The sequence below is a fragment of the Anolis carolinensis genome, chromosome 2 (genome assembly GCF_035594765.1).
Source record: "Anolis carolinensis isolate JA03-04 chromosome 2, rAnoCar3.1.pri, whole genome shotgun sequence".
Classification (NCBI taxonomy): domain Eukaryota; kingdom Metazoa; phylum Chordata; class Lepidosauria; order Squamata; family Dactyloidae; genus Anolis; species Anolis carolinensis.
The window spans coordinates 33423423-33441686 of NC_085842.1; the positions used below are offsets into that span (position 1 = coordinate 33423423).

The 18264-nt window shown below is 45.1% G+C and overlaps 1 protein-coding gene across 6 annotated transcripts in view; it reads left to right on the forward strand.

Annotated features, from left to right (window-relative positions):
- mtmr14 (myotubularin related protein 14) overlaps positions 1 to 18264 on the forward strand; it is a 96747-nt gene that overhangs the window by 23667 nt on the left and 54816 nt on the right. For all 6 annotated transcript variants that reach the window (XM_008105550.3, XM_062973737.1, XM_008105549.3 and 3 more), the window contains 2 exons: positions 2438 to 2508; positions 12123 to 12197. In XM_008105550.3, the coding sequence (XP_008103757.2) occupies positions 2438 to 2508; positions 12123 to 12197 (146 nt within the window). The remainder of the gene's footprint in view (positions 1 to 2437; positions 2509 to 12122; positions 12198 to 18264) is intronic.

Sequence of the window (18264 nt, forward strand, 5' to 3'; positions counted from 1 at the left end):
ATGTCAGACTACACAGAGAAGCCATTGAAATCCACAGGCGTGTGGACAACTTCAACAGAAAGGAGGGAACCATGAAAATGAACAAAATCTGACTACCAGTATTAAAAAAAAACTCTAAAATCAAGACAGCAAATGAAGAGCACCACTCAGAAATCAGAGGAATTCCAGACATGAATCAATTAGGGCCAGCTAGCACCTTCCAACAAAGGATTCCCTCAGACCTCACAACCTCTGAGGATACCTGCCATAGATGCAGGCGAAACATCAGGAAAGATTGCTTCTGGAACATGGCCATACAGCCTGGAAAACTCAGCAACCTATTATTACAGTAGAGTCTCACTTATCCAACACTCGCTTATCCAACGTTCTGGATTATCCAACGCATTTGTGTGCAGATCCCAGTAGGGTGGCCTTTTGCAGTTGGCAGATGGTGATTTTGTCAATGTTTATGTTGGATAAATGAGACTCTACTGTATTATTATTATTATTATTATTAGTAGTAGTAGTAGTAGTAGAATCCCACTTTTATCTCTAAAAAAGACTTAAAACGGCTCACAGTAAAACCAATCCAACACATTTAAATCTAGAAAATATAAACATTAAAATTGAATTAAACATGAATGACAGTATAAGAGGAATAGTATAGCTAGAATTGTATTTCAGTGCCTGTTTACAGGACACCACTATGTTTGAACAATCCATTTTGCTTATGTTTTCTCCTTTGAAGTTTGTAAGTCTGCTAACTGTCCATTTTTAGTGTTTTAATTCGTGTGAACTAATTTGGGAGGTTGTCTTAAAAGAGGGATAAAATAGAACAAAACATAAACACACTATTTGAAAGTGCTCTTGTAAAAGATAAGACTTATTTGGAGGATGTGTAACAACTGACAGTAGGTTTTTTCCCCTTTGACTTGAGACTTGTGCCATTTTCTTTCATGGGAGCAGAGCCAATAATGCATCATAAGTAGTTGATGCTGGAAAAATTGATGTTGCATGCTGGGATAATATGTGACTGCATAAGCCTCATGCATCTTGGGGCTTGGCTTGGCTACTTGCCTGCCATGCTAGAATTCCTCCTCTTCCACTTTCTTCTCTTTCTAAATGTTGCCTAGCATTTCCAAAGCACTTCCAGAGGAGCCAAGTGCTGTGCAGAAAACTTTGGCCAGCAGGTGTTGACCTAGAAAGTCCATAAAGTCTTCAAACATTATGGGATGTTCCTTTAGAGGAGTTAAATGGGGGTGAAATGAGCATATAAGCGCTCAACATCTTCTAATGGATGGGAACCCACAGTGGGAATGTTCTAATTAAAGTTGCATCAAGCTACGGATGAATGTTCACTTTCAGAACATTACTTTGAAATAGTGAAATGGTTGGAGAGGTAGGGGTTTTGAGTTTTTTTGCACAGGCCTTCTTCCTAATATGAAACAGTTGAAGCAGTGCTGATGAGAATCCACTTTAAACTGAAATTGCACCATGTTATAAACATATGTGCTGAAATGACCTAATCATGCGCTTCCTAGTTGGGCATTTCTATAGCTTTGGGATCCATGGTGCAGCTTTTCACATTCTAGTTTATGTGAAAGTGAGCACCGGTCTCTCCCTCCACCATCCAGAGAGGCCATTTTAAAAGAACTGTTAGTTTGTCACTCTCTAAAAAACTTGTGGTTCCCTGTTCAGAGACCTTTTCTTATAGTTACATAGGAACCATGTGAATTTGCAGTAGAATGCAACAGTGTGGAAACAGTTGCTTTAAAACAATGGTGCCCTCTAAATATTCTGGATTGCAAGTCCTGTCAGCCTTAGTGGAAAGACAATTAAATTCCAGAATGTCTAAAGGGTGTGAATGCCTAGGCCAGATTTAATCATGGGTGAGGCCAGTGAGATGAGAGGAGATCACTTGTTCTCTTTTCTGCTTCTTGTTTACGTCAACAGCATATAGACTTGTGGGCTTCCACTGATATGCCATACTTTTGCCAAACAACCTCTTCCTTTTCTGTGCCAGCTTGGGGATAAGTGCTGGTGGCTTGCAGAGATGCGTGCCGGTCTTTGAATGTACTCTTGGGTAGACATGAGGACACAGGCCCTTAAGCACTCAGCTGGTTTGCGCTTTTGGTGATGCGCCTTGTCTGTTGCCAGGCAAGAGCTGCTCATCATTGCTTGCTTGCTCTTCAAGCTCTTTTGATGCCTTGCTGCCAGAGGGTGCTGTTGCCGCAAAGCAGGATGGCTGCTACACTTAACTCCTAATGACAACCCAGCTCTGTCTGTAACATGCCTTCGTATTCTCTCTGTGTGTGTTTCTGTCTATCTAATTCCTATGGAAAAACTATGAGCTGTCTCTGCTTAAAATGGGTGGTTGTGTGAATTTTCAGTTTTGGTTAATCTCTACCTTTAGGCTTATTTGCTCATTTCTTGCTTTCCTTTCTTCTTCTTTGCACAGGCTGTGAATTCTTCAAGGAGTACAAAGAGCGGGATTACACCGCAGAAGGGCTTGTTTTTAATTGGAAACAGGTATGGGGCAGGCTATGAATCGCAACTGCTGCAAATATGTTTTATTTTGAATAATTCTTTATTAACGGTTGCTTTTTGCTGAAGCCAAAAGGCCCTTTTGAATAATCTTAGGAGCAGGTATTTAGTGAGGTATCTTGCCAGCGAAATCTCTTTATGAACATCCTTTGTGCCACCCTGTATATTTTAAAAAGTTAATCCTTTAGTTATCCAGTTATCCAATTTAGAATCCAAATGGAGACCACCAGGTGTAATACCAAGGATCTATGTGTAGATCTAGAAATGAATCGTGTCTGACATTCCAAAGAATTATTGTGCTTAGTAAGAATTGACATTAATGAGATAGATTGAGTAATGATCTGCTGAATAGAAGACAGTTTCTTCGTGTTCTTTTTCAAAAACTGGTCCAGTTGCTTCCAGACTTTAAATTTCTTATTGTTGACCAAGGTGATTGGGACTTTTTGGGAGGTGATGCTCAAAACACCGGAAAGATCAGGGTTTGGGAACTACTGTCCCAGTTCGGCCAACTGTTTTCCATGCCAGAGCTCAACTGTGAGACAAATGAATAGGTGCAACACTGGAAGAAAATGTTAACAACATTTAGTGATCCTGCTTACAGTGCCAGAGTTTTGTCAGGCTATCTAATTCCATTTGAACAATAATGTATGTGTATATACACTCTTGTGTAACTCACAAGGAATGTAACACAAAACTGGTTTCTACAACTTTACCTGAGAATAAGTTACTTCAAACTATATTACATATAAAGAAATTACTTTCAGAATATCAAAAGTAAAGTTACAATTTCCATGTCATAATCCAACAAAGGGTATAATGTTCAAGGAGTAAATAACAGACATAAAGAGACAACCAAGTCCATATTATTCCTGGAGCTGTGAGTTATACAAGAGTGTATATACACATACATTATTGTTCTGTGTTGTTATAGATATTTGTGCATTACCCGCTTTCCAATTCCATTTCCCTTCTCTGCATCCTTGTGCAATAGATGATTAACTTGGTGGTCTTCATTGAGTCCCCCTAGGGGTGAGTAAAGCAGTATAGAAATGAAATAAATAAATAAACTTTCTGTGGCCATTGAGCAAGTTCAGCTCCCCATTTGGCTCTACTTGATTCCCACCCCTCATTTAATATTTAGGATTATGGATTTTTTTAAAAACTTCTAGCTGTTTTTTGGTTTTGGGACCTGAGGACACTTCCCTGCTTTTGTCTCTCAAGTGTTTCTTTTGCTATGTAAAAATGACACTTCAAAATTGAATTGTCCTGAAGTATTGAAAGGATGAGTTTAACACTTGGTCCATGTTAAAACTACTTAGTGTTTAAGAACTAAGGGAGTTGTTTTTCTAGTCCAGCATTTAGTTCCCATAGTGGCTTGCCAGATGCACATGGACAGTCCACAGGCAGGGCGTAAGAACCATAGCCCTTTTTTCACAGCAGATGATATTCAGAGGCATGTTACTTCTGATCGTCTTGGTCTTTTATGGGCATTGTATTTTTTTAGTCACTGATAGCTTTATATCTTCCATTAAATTGTCTAATCCCTTTTTGTATCAATCATTAAATTGTCAGCCATCATTCTTTCTTTGTGAGAACAAATTGCCTAATCAAGCAAAGTACTGCAATGAAGATGTTCTCCCTTTTATCTGTCCAGAAGCTTCTGTGATTCAGCCCCAGTATATGACCTTGGGAGAAGATTCAGTTGAAAAACATACCCATTAAAAATAACAGCAGTACATTACAGTATTAAAACCCTTTTCATATAAACATCCCATTTCCATAAACATGTTTTTACCTATTGATGGAAGGGCAGGAAGGAGGGAGGGAGCTGGTTAGCTTCCCTACCAAGAAAGTTGTAGTGTCTGCAAGTGGCCACAGGGAAATCTCTTTCATGCATTCCCAGCAGTTATGTTTGTTATGGAAGTGGGATGAAGGAGAGAGAAAGCTTTCATTGGAGTATATAAAAGCTTTTTCTTCGTGTACTCTGTGAATGCACACTAATGGAGAAGCTGCGCCTGCGCAGGTTCCGACGGAAACTCTTCCAAGCTGAAGTTCAAATTTTGGCGGTAACCACGCCCCCCTTCCCAAGGGGCATATAAGGCAGCCCCAGGCGCCCGCTCTCCAGTTCCTTTTTTTCCGCCGCAAGGTTCACTTCGGACTCTTCGCATGTCTACTACTCGTTTCAAGCGTTGCACGCAGTGTGCTGCTAAAATTCCTGACTCGGACGGCCACGCCAAGTGCCTCTTCTGTCTTGGCGAGGCTCATGTGGTCAGTACCTGCCGTTTTTGCCTAGCTCTCACGGCTCAGGCCAGAAAGAACAGAGCCGCTAGGCTTAGAGCGGCGCTCTACGAAAAATCTCTCGCGCCAGAACCGACTCCGTCGACGTCGGGTACGTCGGCGTCCTCAGCTTTGAGAGCTATGTCGGCACCACCAACTAAGCCTCCGGCAGCCAAGGCTTCCTCGGTCTCGTCCAGAGCGTCCAAGACCTCCAGGGTCGCTAAACCGGTCAAACCACCGTGTACTGTGACGACGGCGACCGTGTCGACCCGCTCCGGAAAGGTGGGACCTTCCTCGACGTCGAGCTCTCTGGCTTCGGTGACCTCGATCCGCTCTCGTATCGGTTCCCCTCCGTCCTCCTCTGCTATCAAAATAGCCTTTAAAAGGGCTCACGAGGAGTCTCGTCGAGCGCAATCCGACTCAGCTGTGGTTCCTCCCACACCTGGCAAGTCCTTGAGGGTTGCATCCAAGCAACCGCCGGCGAAGAAACGGCTAACTCAGCGCTCCTCCTCCTCGGCTTCCTCAAAGAAAGACCCGCCATCTTCCTCGACAACTTCCTCGAGAAGGTCTTCTCCTATTGTACCAGCCCAGAGGCCTAGAGATGTTTCTCAGTCTCCATTGCACCCCCTGTCTGATGGGGAGCTGCAGGACTCACCCCACCACTCTACCCAAACGGTGGTTAGGGTGCCGGTGCCGGAGCCCCTTGCGCCGCCTCGCTCGTCGCGCCAACAGCTCTTCCCTCCCACCTCGACACCGGAGCGTGGCAGACAAACGGCTCGCCTGGCTCGGGCAGCCCAGGCCTCAGCCTCTAAGGACATTCGGCCTCCGGCCCTCTCTTCCCGCGAGGCCTTGCCTCCTCCCGAGACTGTGCTGTCTTCTCCCCCTCAGTCCCCCCAAGGGGCTGAGGAGGAAGATGTTGATGTCGACCGTCCAGACTCTGTCCTCTCGGCCTCGGTGGTCTCTCTCGGTCTCGACCTCTCTCCTCCCCACGACGCGTATGAGGCGGACCCGCCTTCTCCTACTGACAATGTTCGTGCTTTCGCTGAGCAAATGGTCAGGATGGCCGACGCCCTGGGTTTGGAGATCAAGCAAACCTCCAAAGCAGTGTCTGACCCAGTCTTCAAAAGGGTGCAGGCCCAAGCTCCGCCGGCCACGCTACTCCCCTTTCTGCCTTATCTGTTGGACGTTATCCAGGCCTCCTGGAAAAACCCTTCCTCCATTCCTCCGACCTCGAAGAGGATCGAGACTTGGTACCGTACCGACGATGATACCCTGGAGTGGCTCAAACACCATCCCGACCCTAACTCCCTGGTCGTTAAGGCCTCTCAATCCTCAGGTCGTCAGTCGAATACTCCGGCCGACAGAGTAGGGAAGCGCTTCGACGCCGTGGGTCGAAAACTTTATTCCGGAGCCCTTTTGCTTTGCCGCATGGCGAATTATGGAGCCTGCATGGGTGCCTACCAACAAATTATCTGGGAGAAGGCGCAGCCCTTCTTCGCTAAGATGTCGGACGAAGACCGCTCCGTCCTCACTACCCTCCAACAGGAGGCAGACTCGCTCGCTCACCACCAAATACAAATGGCGAAGCATACAGGTGATACTGCGGGTAAAATGATTGCCCACGCGATTTCCATTCGCCGCCACGCCTGGCTGAGGTCTTCGGGTCTCTCCTCATCTTCCAGACAGGTCATTGAGGACCTTCCCTTTGACGCGCTCGGACTGTTTCACGCCGGTACCGATGACAAACTCAAGTCTAATCATGACTTTAAAATTCTTGCGTCTAAATGTGGCGACCAACCTCAACCTCAGCGCACTCGCTGGTTCCCGCACCGTTCCCGCCGTTTCCCGCCGCAATCTTTCAGACACCATTCTTTCAGGCGGCCTTCGGGCTCGAACAATCAAGCCCATCACCAACCTCGCCGGGGACCTCATCCGCAAAAGCAACGCGGTCGATCCACCCCTGCTCCTCCGCAGCCTAATCGGCGTACCTGACGCCAACTCCTGCCAAAGCTCTTCGCCCGCTACCGTTGTAGAGCCCACGCTGCCTCGTCCCTTCGGTATCTTTGCAGACCGACTAGCCCCTTTCTACAATCAATGGGACTCTATTACTTCAGATGCGTGGGTTCTCCGCATTGTCCAAGACGGCTACGCCTTAGAGTTCATGGACCTCCCTCCTACGGGTCACGTTCTCCACTCAAACCCTTCCCCAGAGATACTGGCCGAAGTCGAAGCGCTACTGGCCAAAGGCGCTATCCGTCCCTCCCCTCCCGAACTGGACCCTCTAAGTTTCTTCTCCAGATACTTTACAGTCCCGAAAAGAGGAGGCGGGCTACGCCCGATTCTGGACTTAAGGGCACTCAATATATTCATTCGCCCCTCCAAATTCAGGATGGTCTCTATTGCCTCTATCCTCCCGATGCTGCAGCGGGGAGACTACTTTGCCTCCATAGACTTACGAGACGCCTACTTCCACGTGGCGATACGAGAGGCGCACAGACGGTTCCTATGCTTCAAAGTTCTCGACCAAACCTACCAGTTTACCGTTTTGCCCTTCGGTCTCGTCACGGCCCCGAGGGTCTTCACCAAGGTTGTCGCCGCCGTAGCGGCTCACCTCAGGCTACATGGCATCACGGTCTTTCCTTATCTGGACGACTGGCTTCTCGTCGGACCCGACCCGGTTCTTCTCCAAAATCACGTCTCTTTCACGCTGCGTCTTCTAAAATCTCTCGGCCTCCAACTCAATTCCGAGAAGTCAAATCTCTCCCCGTCAACCCGAATCCGGTTCATCGGGGCCCTCTTCGACTCCGTCGCAGAGACTGTGTCACTTCCGTTCGACAGATTCCTGGCTCTCCGCCACCATATCGCCCTTTGTCGATCTGCCCGGAGGGTCAGAGCCCGTGTCATTCAGGTCCTTCTAGGCCACATGGCCTCCACGGTTCTCACGACCCCGTTTGCCAGGCTGCGCCTTCGGACCCTGCAAAGGTGGTTTATAGACACTTTCAAACCGTTCCACCACCACAACTCCAGATACCTGTCGGTACCGTCGTCCGTCCGACAGTCTCTCTCATGGTGGATGTCTCACCAAAACGTGTGCAAGGGCCTTCCTTTCCATCCAGCCCCGCCATCGCTAACCATAACCACAGACTCCTCCACCTACGCTTGGGGAGCCCACATGAACGGTCTAACGGTTCAAAATCTTTGGTCCCCGTCAGAGAGGGCCAACCACATAAACTTCCTCGAACTTCTTGCCATTCTCAAGGCCCTAAAAGCATTCTCCCCCCTCATCCGCCACAAGTCCATCCTCATTCAATCGGACAATCTAGTAGCAGTATTCTACATCAACAAACAGGGTGGTACGGGTTCGAGGAAACTAATGCTCCTCTCCTCTCGTCTCTGGATTTGGTGCATAGCCCACGGCGTACAGATCTCTGCAATCCACCTACCGGGCGCCCAAAACGGCTTAGCGGATGCCCTCAGCAGGATGACTTCTTCCTCTCACGAATGGAAGCTCGATCCCGAGGTCCTCGACGGTCTGTTCCGCCTCTGGGGGCGCCCTACTCTGGATCTCTTCGCGTCTCCCCACAACGCCCAACTACCCCGCTACGGAGCGAGGCTCCCCCCGAACTCTTTCCCCGGCTGCCTAGGGGATGCCTTTCTTCTGGACTGGTCGGCGGAGATGCTTTATCTTTTTCCACCGATTCCCCTCATACCGAAAGTTCTCGAAAAACTTCTCTCGATCTCGGTCACGGCGATTCTCATAGCTCCGGCCTGGCCCCGCCAACCGTGGTATCCAGCCCTTCTTCGCCTCTCCAGAGGTTCGTTTCACCCTCTGCCTCTCTCGCCGCACCTTCTCTCACGGGAGGACGGCAAAATTCTTCACCCGGACCTTTCTTCCCTTCATCTCACTGCATGGAAGATTCTTACCTAGCCTCTCTTCCGCAGAATCTGCGAGACGTCCTGCGGGCAGCCCATAAGCCGTCTACTACCAAGGCTTATTCCTACAAACTCTCTCGCTTTCATGCCTTCCTTCGATCCCGTAACGTCGACACCTTCCCGACCTCGGTATCGGTGGTCCTCGACTTCCTCATGACTCTCGTCGAGAAGAAACTTTCTCTTGCCTCTATAAAAGCTTATCTCGCAGCTCTTTCCTGGTCCTTTCAGCGCCACGGCCAGCCATCTCTTTTTTCTCACCACCTGATCAAAACCTTTCTCCGGGGCTACAATAACATCTGCCCGCCGTCGCTACCACCTACGCCGGGCTGGAGCCTCGAACTTGTACTTTCTCAGCTGTCTTCTGCTCCCTTCGAACCGCTTGCCTCGACCGATCTACGCCTGCTCTCCTGGAAGTTGGCCTTTCTGGTGGCGATCACGTCGGCACGACGGCCATCCGAGCTCGCTGCCCTCAGAGTCGACGAGCCTTATCTTCGTTTCCACCATGACCGCGCTGTTCTTCGCCCGGACATTACCTTTCTTCCTAAGGTGGTGTCAGCCTTCCACCTCAACCAGGACATTGTCTTACCAGCTTTCTTCTCTAACCCCTCCTCTCCTCTCGAGCAAAAACTGCACCTTCTCGACGTTCGGAGAGCACTTCTTTTCTACAGGGATCGTACTAAGGACATTCGTAAGTCACAAAGACTCTTTGTCGCCTATGCCCAGGACAAGTTGGGTAATCCTATTTCTTCCCAAAGACTGTCCCACTGGATCGCTCAGGCCATTGAGTTGGCCTATGAACTAGCCAAGCGACCTCCCCCTCCTTCCATCCGCCCGAGGTCGACTAGGGGCCTCTCGGCGTCGACCGCCTTCCTTAGGGGTATTCCGCTTGACTCCATATGTAAAGCGGCTATCTGGTCAAACCCTCTCACGTTTGTCTCTCACTACAGGCTGGACAGTAAAGCCCTTAAAGACTCGGCCTTTGCAAGATCAGTACTCTCATCTTGCCTCTCCTGACTCTCAGACGTTTTTCTCTTCATATTCACCCACAGGTGACTCTCTATACCTCTCCTTCAAGTTGGACGGGGTTTTTTCCCCATACCTGCCTCTAGGGATATGTGTTTTTTCCCATGATTGTATTGAGCAGTTGCTCTGTTGCTTTGTACCGCCTCGTTGGCCCTGGCGGATATGCCAAAGACCAAGATGTGTTTGTCCCTCTCCCCCTGGGAGAGCGTTTATATGCACTACGCAATTGTGTATTTTTCTCTATCATGTTTATTGAAAAATTCCTTCCATGTTATGTTCTTCTTCTATGATGCTCATGTTGCATTGCACTGGTCCTTTCGGACAATTTATTGCACTGGTCCCTTGGGACGGTTGTTTTTTCTATGTCCTAATAAACATGTGTTTGGACATTCACTGATTGTCGAGTTTGCCTTGTCCCACCATCCGGGACCTTAGCGTGTTAGTCTCCATTAGTGTGCATTCACAGAGTACACGAAGAAAAAGGACAGGTTGCTCACCTGTAACCATGTTTCTTCGAGTGTACTCTGTGAATTCACACAAACCCGCCCTTCCTTCCCCTCTGGCAAACCTCTCCCTTTCTCGTTGCCTTGGCGGCGTAGGAACTGGAGAGCGGGCGCCTGGGGCTGCCTTATATGCCCCTTGGGAAGGGGGGCGTGGTTACCGCCAAAATTTGAACTTCAGCTTGGAAGAGTTTCCGTCGGAACCTGCGCAGGCGCAGCTTCTCCATTAGTGTGAATTCACAGAGTACACTCGAAGAAACATGGTTACAGGTGAGCAACCTGTCCTTATAGGCCTTCAGATAGCCTAGATCAAAGCCTGAAGCATGCTCCCTTTGTTACAAGTAAACGTGGCCTGTTTCAATGACTGGCTCATATTGTCGCACCATCAGTGCCTGTCCCCAGGCTCACATGTGCCACTACAACGGGGCAAGAACTTGAAGTGCTCCTCAACTTTGGTTCACTCCTTTTCAGCAGCCCTCTGTAAGAATTCCTTTTGAACACCTACAGAAAATAGGCTTTCCTCATCCCCTGGTTTCCACCCAGAAGAACACAAGGATAATATACTTCACACAGCCCAGGTGAAGTGCAGATTCTGCTCAAGGCAGCAGACATGGCAACATTGTGCGCCACACTGTCTTCCTCTGTAACAGGCATGGGCAAACTTCAGCCCTCTAGGTATTTTGGAATTTAATTCCCACAATTTCTAACAGCCTACCGCCTGTTAGGAACTGTGGGAGTTGAAGTCCAAAACAGCTGGAGGGCCGAAGTTTGCCCATGCCTGCTCTATAAGCAAAAGGGCAGAATCCACAAATTAGGAGCAACATTTTAAAAGCTTCTTCCAGATGAACAGCTCCCATAATTTTTGTTGCTATTAACTGCCATCAAGTCAGGTTTGGCCTGTGGCAACCCTATGAATGGGAGACTTCCACGTCACCTTGTTATCTACAGTCCTGCTCAAGTCTTGTGGATTCAGAGTTGTGGCCCCTTTGATTGAGTCCATCCACCTGAAATGTCACCTTCCCCTTTTCCTGCTGCCTTCTACTTTGCCAAGCATTATTGTCTTTTCTAGTGACTCATGTCTTTTTATGGTATGTCCATAGTACAATAGTCTCAGTTTAGTAATTTTGGCTCCTGGGGAGAGTTCAGTTTCTGTAGTGGTGGCTGTACACCTATATTCTCTGAAAACATTTTTACATTTTATTTGGAGACTTCAGGTAGGACAATACTGCACAAGCTGGTATTCTTATGAGAAGCCATGTTCCATTTTAAAGCTACTGCCTCCAAGCCAAAAGGATTCTCAGTTGCAAAATATCTGTGCTTGGCTTACAATTCTGTACTTGCTTATTGCGTGTTGTGTATAAACTAAGGGAAATGTAACATTAATGTGTGAAATAATACATGTGTAGGTCAAAGTGAGAACATTATTTGCCATGGATTGATAAAGATCTCCAGAGGTTCAGCAAAATTGTCATCTCTCTTAGTGTCTATATTACATAAGATAATTCAATGTCAGGATTGTGTGTGTGTTCTTTGGCTTAGGACAGTAACTGGCATGTCGTGACAAGGACAGAAAAAAGGGCTGTAAAGAATCTTGGAAGCAACTTGCATTGACAAATATGCAAACAGTTAAACTATAATAATTGGATTGACTTCAAAGAAGTGGATTGAAATGTTAAAAGAAATCAATCTCAAATATGTTGCTAGATTCCTTCCTTCTTTCTTCCAACCCCATAATCCCTTTTTCTTGTTTAAGTTTGTATGAAGTTTTAGATGCAGGAGCAAAATACAGTCTAATAATGTCAAATATGTTTGAAGCTTTCCATTTTTGCCAACAAGTTAGGACTGATTTTGAGTATTTGTTTTCAGGATTATGTAGATGCTCCATTAAGCATCCCAGTCTCTCTCACGCGGCCATTAAACATAGACTGGAGCGAGTATCAGGTAAGATGAGCAGTTGGGATCGTCGTTTAGTTTCTCCTTTTGTTGTTGGCTAGGCTAGTTCAAAAGATTCTAGGCTCTGTAATAAAAACAAGTGAATGTTTCCATGCTGCACACATGAGACATGAATGGTATAGCTCTCCCCATGTTACACCTGCAGCTGATATTTAGTAGTTATGTAGGAGCACTGTCTCACGTTACTGGGATGCAGAATTGTGGAGGCTTCTTGTATCAAGTTGTAATTGGCTTTTTAAAAATTAATATATATTCAAAGCACCTTACAATGCTTAAAGCATTTTAACATCTGTCATTAAAGTGTAATAACCCCTTAGCAATATAAAACATAAAATATAGGGGCAGAAGATGTAAAATCATCAGAAAGCAGCCAGGCCTTAGCAAACCCTTTTAAATATGTAGGTTGTCTTTTTTTCTAAATTGAGCTTAAGATGCTCTGCATATGGAAACAGTATAAGGTCAGAGAAGTGATGCTTAGGAATAAGAATTCAATACAGTGGCAGAGCACCTGTACTGCATGTAGAAAGTCACCTTTTCAGTCTCTAACATCTTTACATACTATTCAGAGGTTCTTCCCTGAAACTCTGGAGAGCCAAGCCCAGACAAGGTTTCCATGAGCCACCTGTAGACTGGGATGTATTTGTCATGCTAACAAAAGGATTCTGGGAGCTGTAGCCTAAAAGTAACTTCCTTAATCTGTGGGATTAAAGAACATCAAATCTTTCCAAAGTATTGTGACTTCTTTTTCTGCATAGCATTCTGGAGAGAAGGCCTTGAGAATTTTCAGAAGATTCTGTAAACTTTTCTTTTTGTGCTGTTCTGAAATGGACTAAAATACCATACTATACTGTATAACGGCATTGAATGTTTGCCATATACAGTAGAGTCTCACTTATCCAAGCTAAACGGGCTGGCAGAAGCTTGGATAAGCGAATATCTTGAATAATAAGGAGGGATTAAGGAAAAGCCTATTAAACATCAAATTAAGGAAAAGCCTATTAAACATCAAATTAGGTTATGATTTTACAAATTAAGCACCAAAACTTCATGTTATACAACAAATTTGACAGAAAAAATAGTTCAATACGCAGTAATGTTATGTTGTAATTACTGTATTTATGAATTTAGCACCAAAATATCATGATATATTGAAAACATTGACTACAAAAATGGCTTGGATTATCCAGAGGCTTGGATAAGCGAGGCTTGGATAAGTGAGACTCTACTGTATGTGTTCTAATCTAATCTTAACAAATGTGGAAGACCTGATCAATACAGTTGAAGTGGTTGGATCCTTAGGGGCAAGTGACCATGTGCTCCTGCAGTTTGCAATACAAAGGAATGCTGAAACTAAGACAAGTCAAACACGCTTTCTGGACTTTAAGAGAGCTGACTTCCAAAAAATGAAGGAATTACTGAGCGGCATTCCATGGACGCCGATATTAAAAAACAAGGGAGTTAAGGATGGATGGGAGTTTTTCAAAAGTGAAATACTCACGGCGCAAATGCAAACAGTGCCAACAAAGAAGAAAAATAAGACAAGTGCAAAGAAGCCAGAATGGATGTCCAAAGAACTTAGAACTGAGCTAAAGCTCAAAAGTGACATGCACAAGAAGTGGAAAAGGGGAGAAATCACCAAAGAAGAATTCAAACGTATAGTCAACACCTGTAGGGAAAAGGTTCGCAAGGCTAAAGCGCAAAATGAGCTCAGGCTTGCCAGGGACATAAAAAACAACAAAAAAGGCTTTTTTGCTTACGTTGGTAGAAAAAGGAAGAAAAAGGAGGCGATAGGGCCATTGCAAGGAGAAGATGGGGTGATGGCGACAGGGGACAGGGAAAAGGCAGAACTGCTCAATACCTTCTTTGCCTCGGTCTTCTCAGAAAAAGAAAGCCATCTTCAACCTCAGCAACACGGAATGGACGAAGGATTGGGGGAAATCCAACCCCAAATAGGGAGACACGTTGTCCAGGAACACCTGGCCTCTCTAAACGAATTCAAGTCCCCAGGGCCAGATCAGCTACACCCAAGAGTACTGAAGGAACTAGCGGAAGTTATTTCAGAACCACTGGCAATTATCTTCGAGAGTTCTTGGAGAACGGGAGAAGTCCCAGCAGATTGGAGGAGGGCGAATGTGGTCCCTATCTTCAAGAAGGGAAAAAAGAACGACCCAAACAATTACCGTCCGGTCAGCCTCACATCAATACCAGGCAAAATTCTGGAAAAGATCATTAAGGAAGTGGTCTGCGAACACTTAGAAACAAATGCGGTCATTGCTAATAGTCAACACGGATTTACCAAAAACAAGTCATGCCAGACTAATCTGATCTCTTTTTTCGATAGAGTTACGAGTTGGGTCGATACAGGGAATGCTGTGGATGTAGCGTACCTGGATTTCAGTAAGGCCTTCGACAAAGTCCCCCACGACCTTCTGGCAAACAAACTAGTAAAATGTGGGCTAGACAAAACTACGGTTAGGTGGATCTGTAATTGGCTAAGCGAACGAACCCAAAGGGTGCTCACCAATGCGTCGTCTTCATCATGGAAAGAAGTGACAAGTGGAGTGCCGCAGGGCTCCGTCCTGGGCCCGGTTCTGTTCAACATCTTTATTAACGACTTAGACGAAGGGTTAGAAGGCACGATCATCAAGTTTGCAGACGACACAAAACTGGGAGGGATAGCTAACACTCCAGAAGACAGGAGCAGAATTCAAAACGATCTTGACAGACTAGAGAGATGGGCCAAAACTAACAAAATGAAGTTCAACAGGGACAAATGCAAGATACTTCACTTCGGCAGAAAAAATGGAAATCAAAGATACAGAATGGGGGACGCCTGGCTTGACAGCAGTGTGTGCGAAAAAGACCTTGGAGTCCTCGTGGACAACAAGTTAAACATGAGCCAACAATGTGATGCGGCTGCTAAAAAAGCCAATGGGATTCTGGCCTGCATCAATAGGGGAATAGCGTCTAGATCCAGGGAAGTTATGCTCCCCCTCTATTCTGCCTTGGTCAGACCACACCTGGAATACTGTGTCCAATTTTGGGCACCACAGTTGAAGGGAGATGTTGACAAACTGGAAAGCGTCCAGAGGAGGGCGACTAAAATGATTAAGGGTCTGGAGAACAAGCCCTATGAGGAGCGGCTTAAAGAGCTGGGCATGTTTAGCCTGCAGAAGAGAAGGCTGAGAGGAGACATGATAGCCATGTACAAATACGTGAAGGGAAGTCATAGGGAAGAGGGAGCAAGCTTGTTTTCTGCTGCCCTGCAGACTAGGACACGGAACAATGGCTTCAAACTACAGGAAAGGAGATTCCACTTGAACATCAGGAAGAACTTCCTCACTGTGAGAGCTGTTCGACAGTGGAACTCTCTCCCCGGGGCCGTGGTGGAGGCTCCTTCCTTGGAGGCTTTTAAGCAGAGGCTGGATGGCCATCTGTCGGGGGTGCTTTGAATGCGATTTCCTGCTTCTTAGCAGGGGGTTGGACTAGATGGCCCATGTGGTCTCTTCCAACTCTACTATTCTATGATTCTATGATTCTATGATTCTGTAATCCGCCCTGAGTCCCCTTGGAGAGAGAGAGCAAAATATAAATAAAGTATATTATTGTTTTTATTATTATTATTATTATTATTATTATTATTATTATTATTATTATTATTATTATTATTATTATGTAATCTTTCACTTTTCATCCATAGTCTTATTCTACATTTCCTTACTTTTGAATTCCATGCAACTGGAAACACTATACTTTTCCTAATCTTCTTTGCTTCTCTTCCTTACATTGATGATCTTTCCAGCTGTCTTTAAATACCTTTGTTTTTGCCCAACACCTTTTTCCTTTGCTTTACCTAATTGAGAGTTCACAAACTATGAATTCGGACACTTAGCTGGGAGGTTGCGTTCCTTCATGATACTACCCGCTGCACAATCTTCAGCCCCTTCTTGACAAAAATGGGGCGCAGAAAGAATAAAAAAGCTAGGTAGCTGCCATGCTTAGAGGATTGTGTCCTTGTCCATAGAATATTGTTGTTGTTATATTATTTTTACCTGCCTATCCACGTGGCTCAAGGTGGGTTACAACATGACTAAAAACACACAATCATCTAAAAATATTCTACAAAATATATATTAAAATAGACTGACACACATTTAAAATATGTGATTAAAACTGGCTGGATTATTCTTTAACTTTTTAAAAAAGCATGCTATGACATGCAACAATTGAGGATGGTATCTTCCTATGAAGCACTAAAAATCGATGTTACTGATGACAAAGCAATGGCCTGTAGTGCTATGCTAGTGCCCTGCAATTTCACCTCAATTCTGCCAAGCGTTGTGTGCCTTTAATTGCATTTTTGAGCACATCCTTTCTGGATAGGGCTTTGCAGCAGACTGTCAATCATTTCTTTTGATTCTTCAGCAGCCAAGTGATGCTAATACTTAGTGCAAGAGGGAATATAACTCATTTATGCCTATGGCATGATTTACCCTTTAAATTTCCAGATACTATAGATGGAAATGAATTAGCATGAACTATCATTGGCTTGAATATCCAGTTTGATGCAGCTGTGCTAGGGAAAGGGAGGTGTGGAAATTAGCTAATTTTTTTCTTTACCACTCTTTCACCACAGACACCCTGTACCCATATTATTAAAGTAATTATCAATAACCGATTGTTTCAAAAATTAATGGTATCATAATGTATTGTATTGTTATTCATCTCAATTATATTAACTTTTATGTAGTTATAGCTCACTTTCCCCGCAAAGTGGGAGGCAAGACAGCTTCCAAAAGTTGAACGAAATAGAGATAAAAACAAGTACTGTAGGACTCCTGTATCCATGAGGGGACACATCCCTGAACTCACAATGGAAACAGGAACCTTGATACGAGCAAGCCCTATTGAAATAAACCACTTCTTCCAGAAGTTACCAAATAGAGTGGTCCTGGAAGATCTAGGAATTTGCATACTATAGAATTGCCTGGAGGACCTAGAAAATTCCTACAGAGGACATAATGTTGTTGGATGTGAGCAGGTGAAACTGCAGACAATGGGTATGTGAGTTGTACTGTAGATACAAAGTTATTTTTAAACGCCTGTCAACAATCTATAGAATTAAAGCAAAATATACAAATAATTGTCAATGGTGCAGTATTAAAAGCACTTTCAGGCAGTTCCCAACCTTTCAGAATAGATATTTTCACCTTTCGATGGAAGGAAAACGAGGGAGCCATCCCAGCCTCTCGACAGAGGGAGTCCCAAAATCTGGAAGTAGCCTCCAATAATTCTTCTCCTGAGTTCCCACTAAATGAGCCTTCAAAGGTGGTGACACAGAAAAGAGGGATTCTACAGCTTATGGAGGTTTATCTAGAAGAAAACCGATCCTTCAGATGTTTTGTATGAATTGTTAAATCAAACAATATCTTTTAAAAAGTCAATGATCTGTAATAAACCCAGTGTCAGTGTAGAGAGGATAGGATCCAAGCTTTTCCAAGACTTCTAGCCACTAGCTTTTCCAATATGGGATGCTCAACCTGTATAAAGAACAAAAGATGTTCTTGCTCTCTCTTGCTGAAAGACATTCCCTGGTTCCTTATAGAAGTCCAAGTGATCTCCGCCCCCCGCCCCCCCTTTGCGGGATATCTTCCAGTTTTCTTGAATCATCTCTGAGTAATACATGAAATGTTTTAGGCATTGTACATGTCATTATCATATATAAAATGGTAAATATATAATCACTTGTCTGGAAAATATAAAATCACTTGTCTGGAAGGCACCAATAACTTCTATCTTGCTCCTGCTGGGAACTGTGTGCTGTAAAACCAGTCTTGTCCCGTGTCTGTTAAGGATTGGCAGGTAACTTGTAGAGGTCATGACAAAGTAAAATCATTGTGAAACTTCTGTCCTTGCCACTTCAATTACAGTATTTTTCCCTGGGGAGGAAAGTCTTCCTTTTGCCTCCTATTCCCCACTCTCACTCAGTTATCTCCTGAACACGTACTGTGCCTTGTTTCTGCAGTGAAACACTCGTTGACTGAGCTTTCCTGTT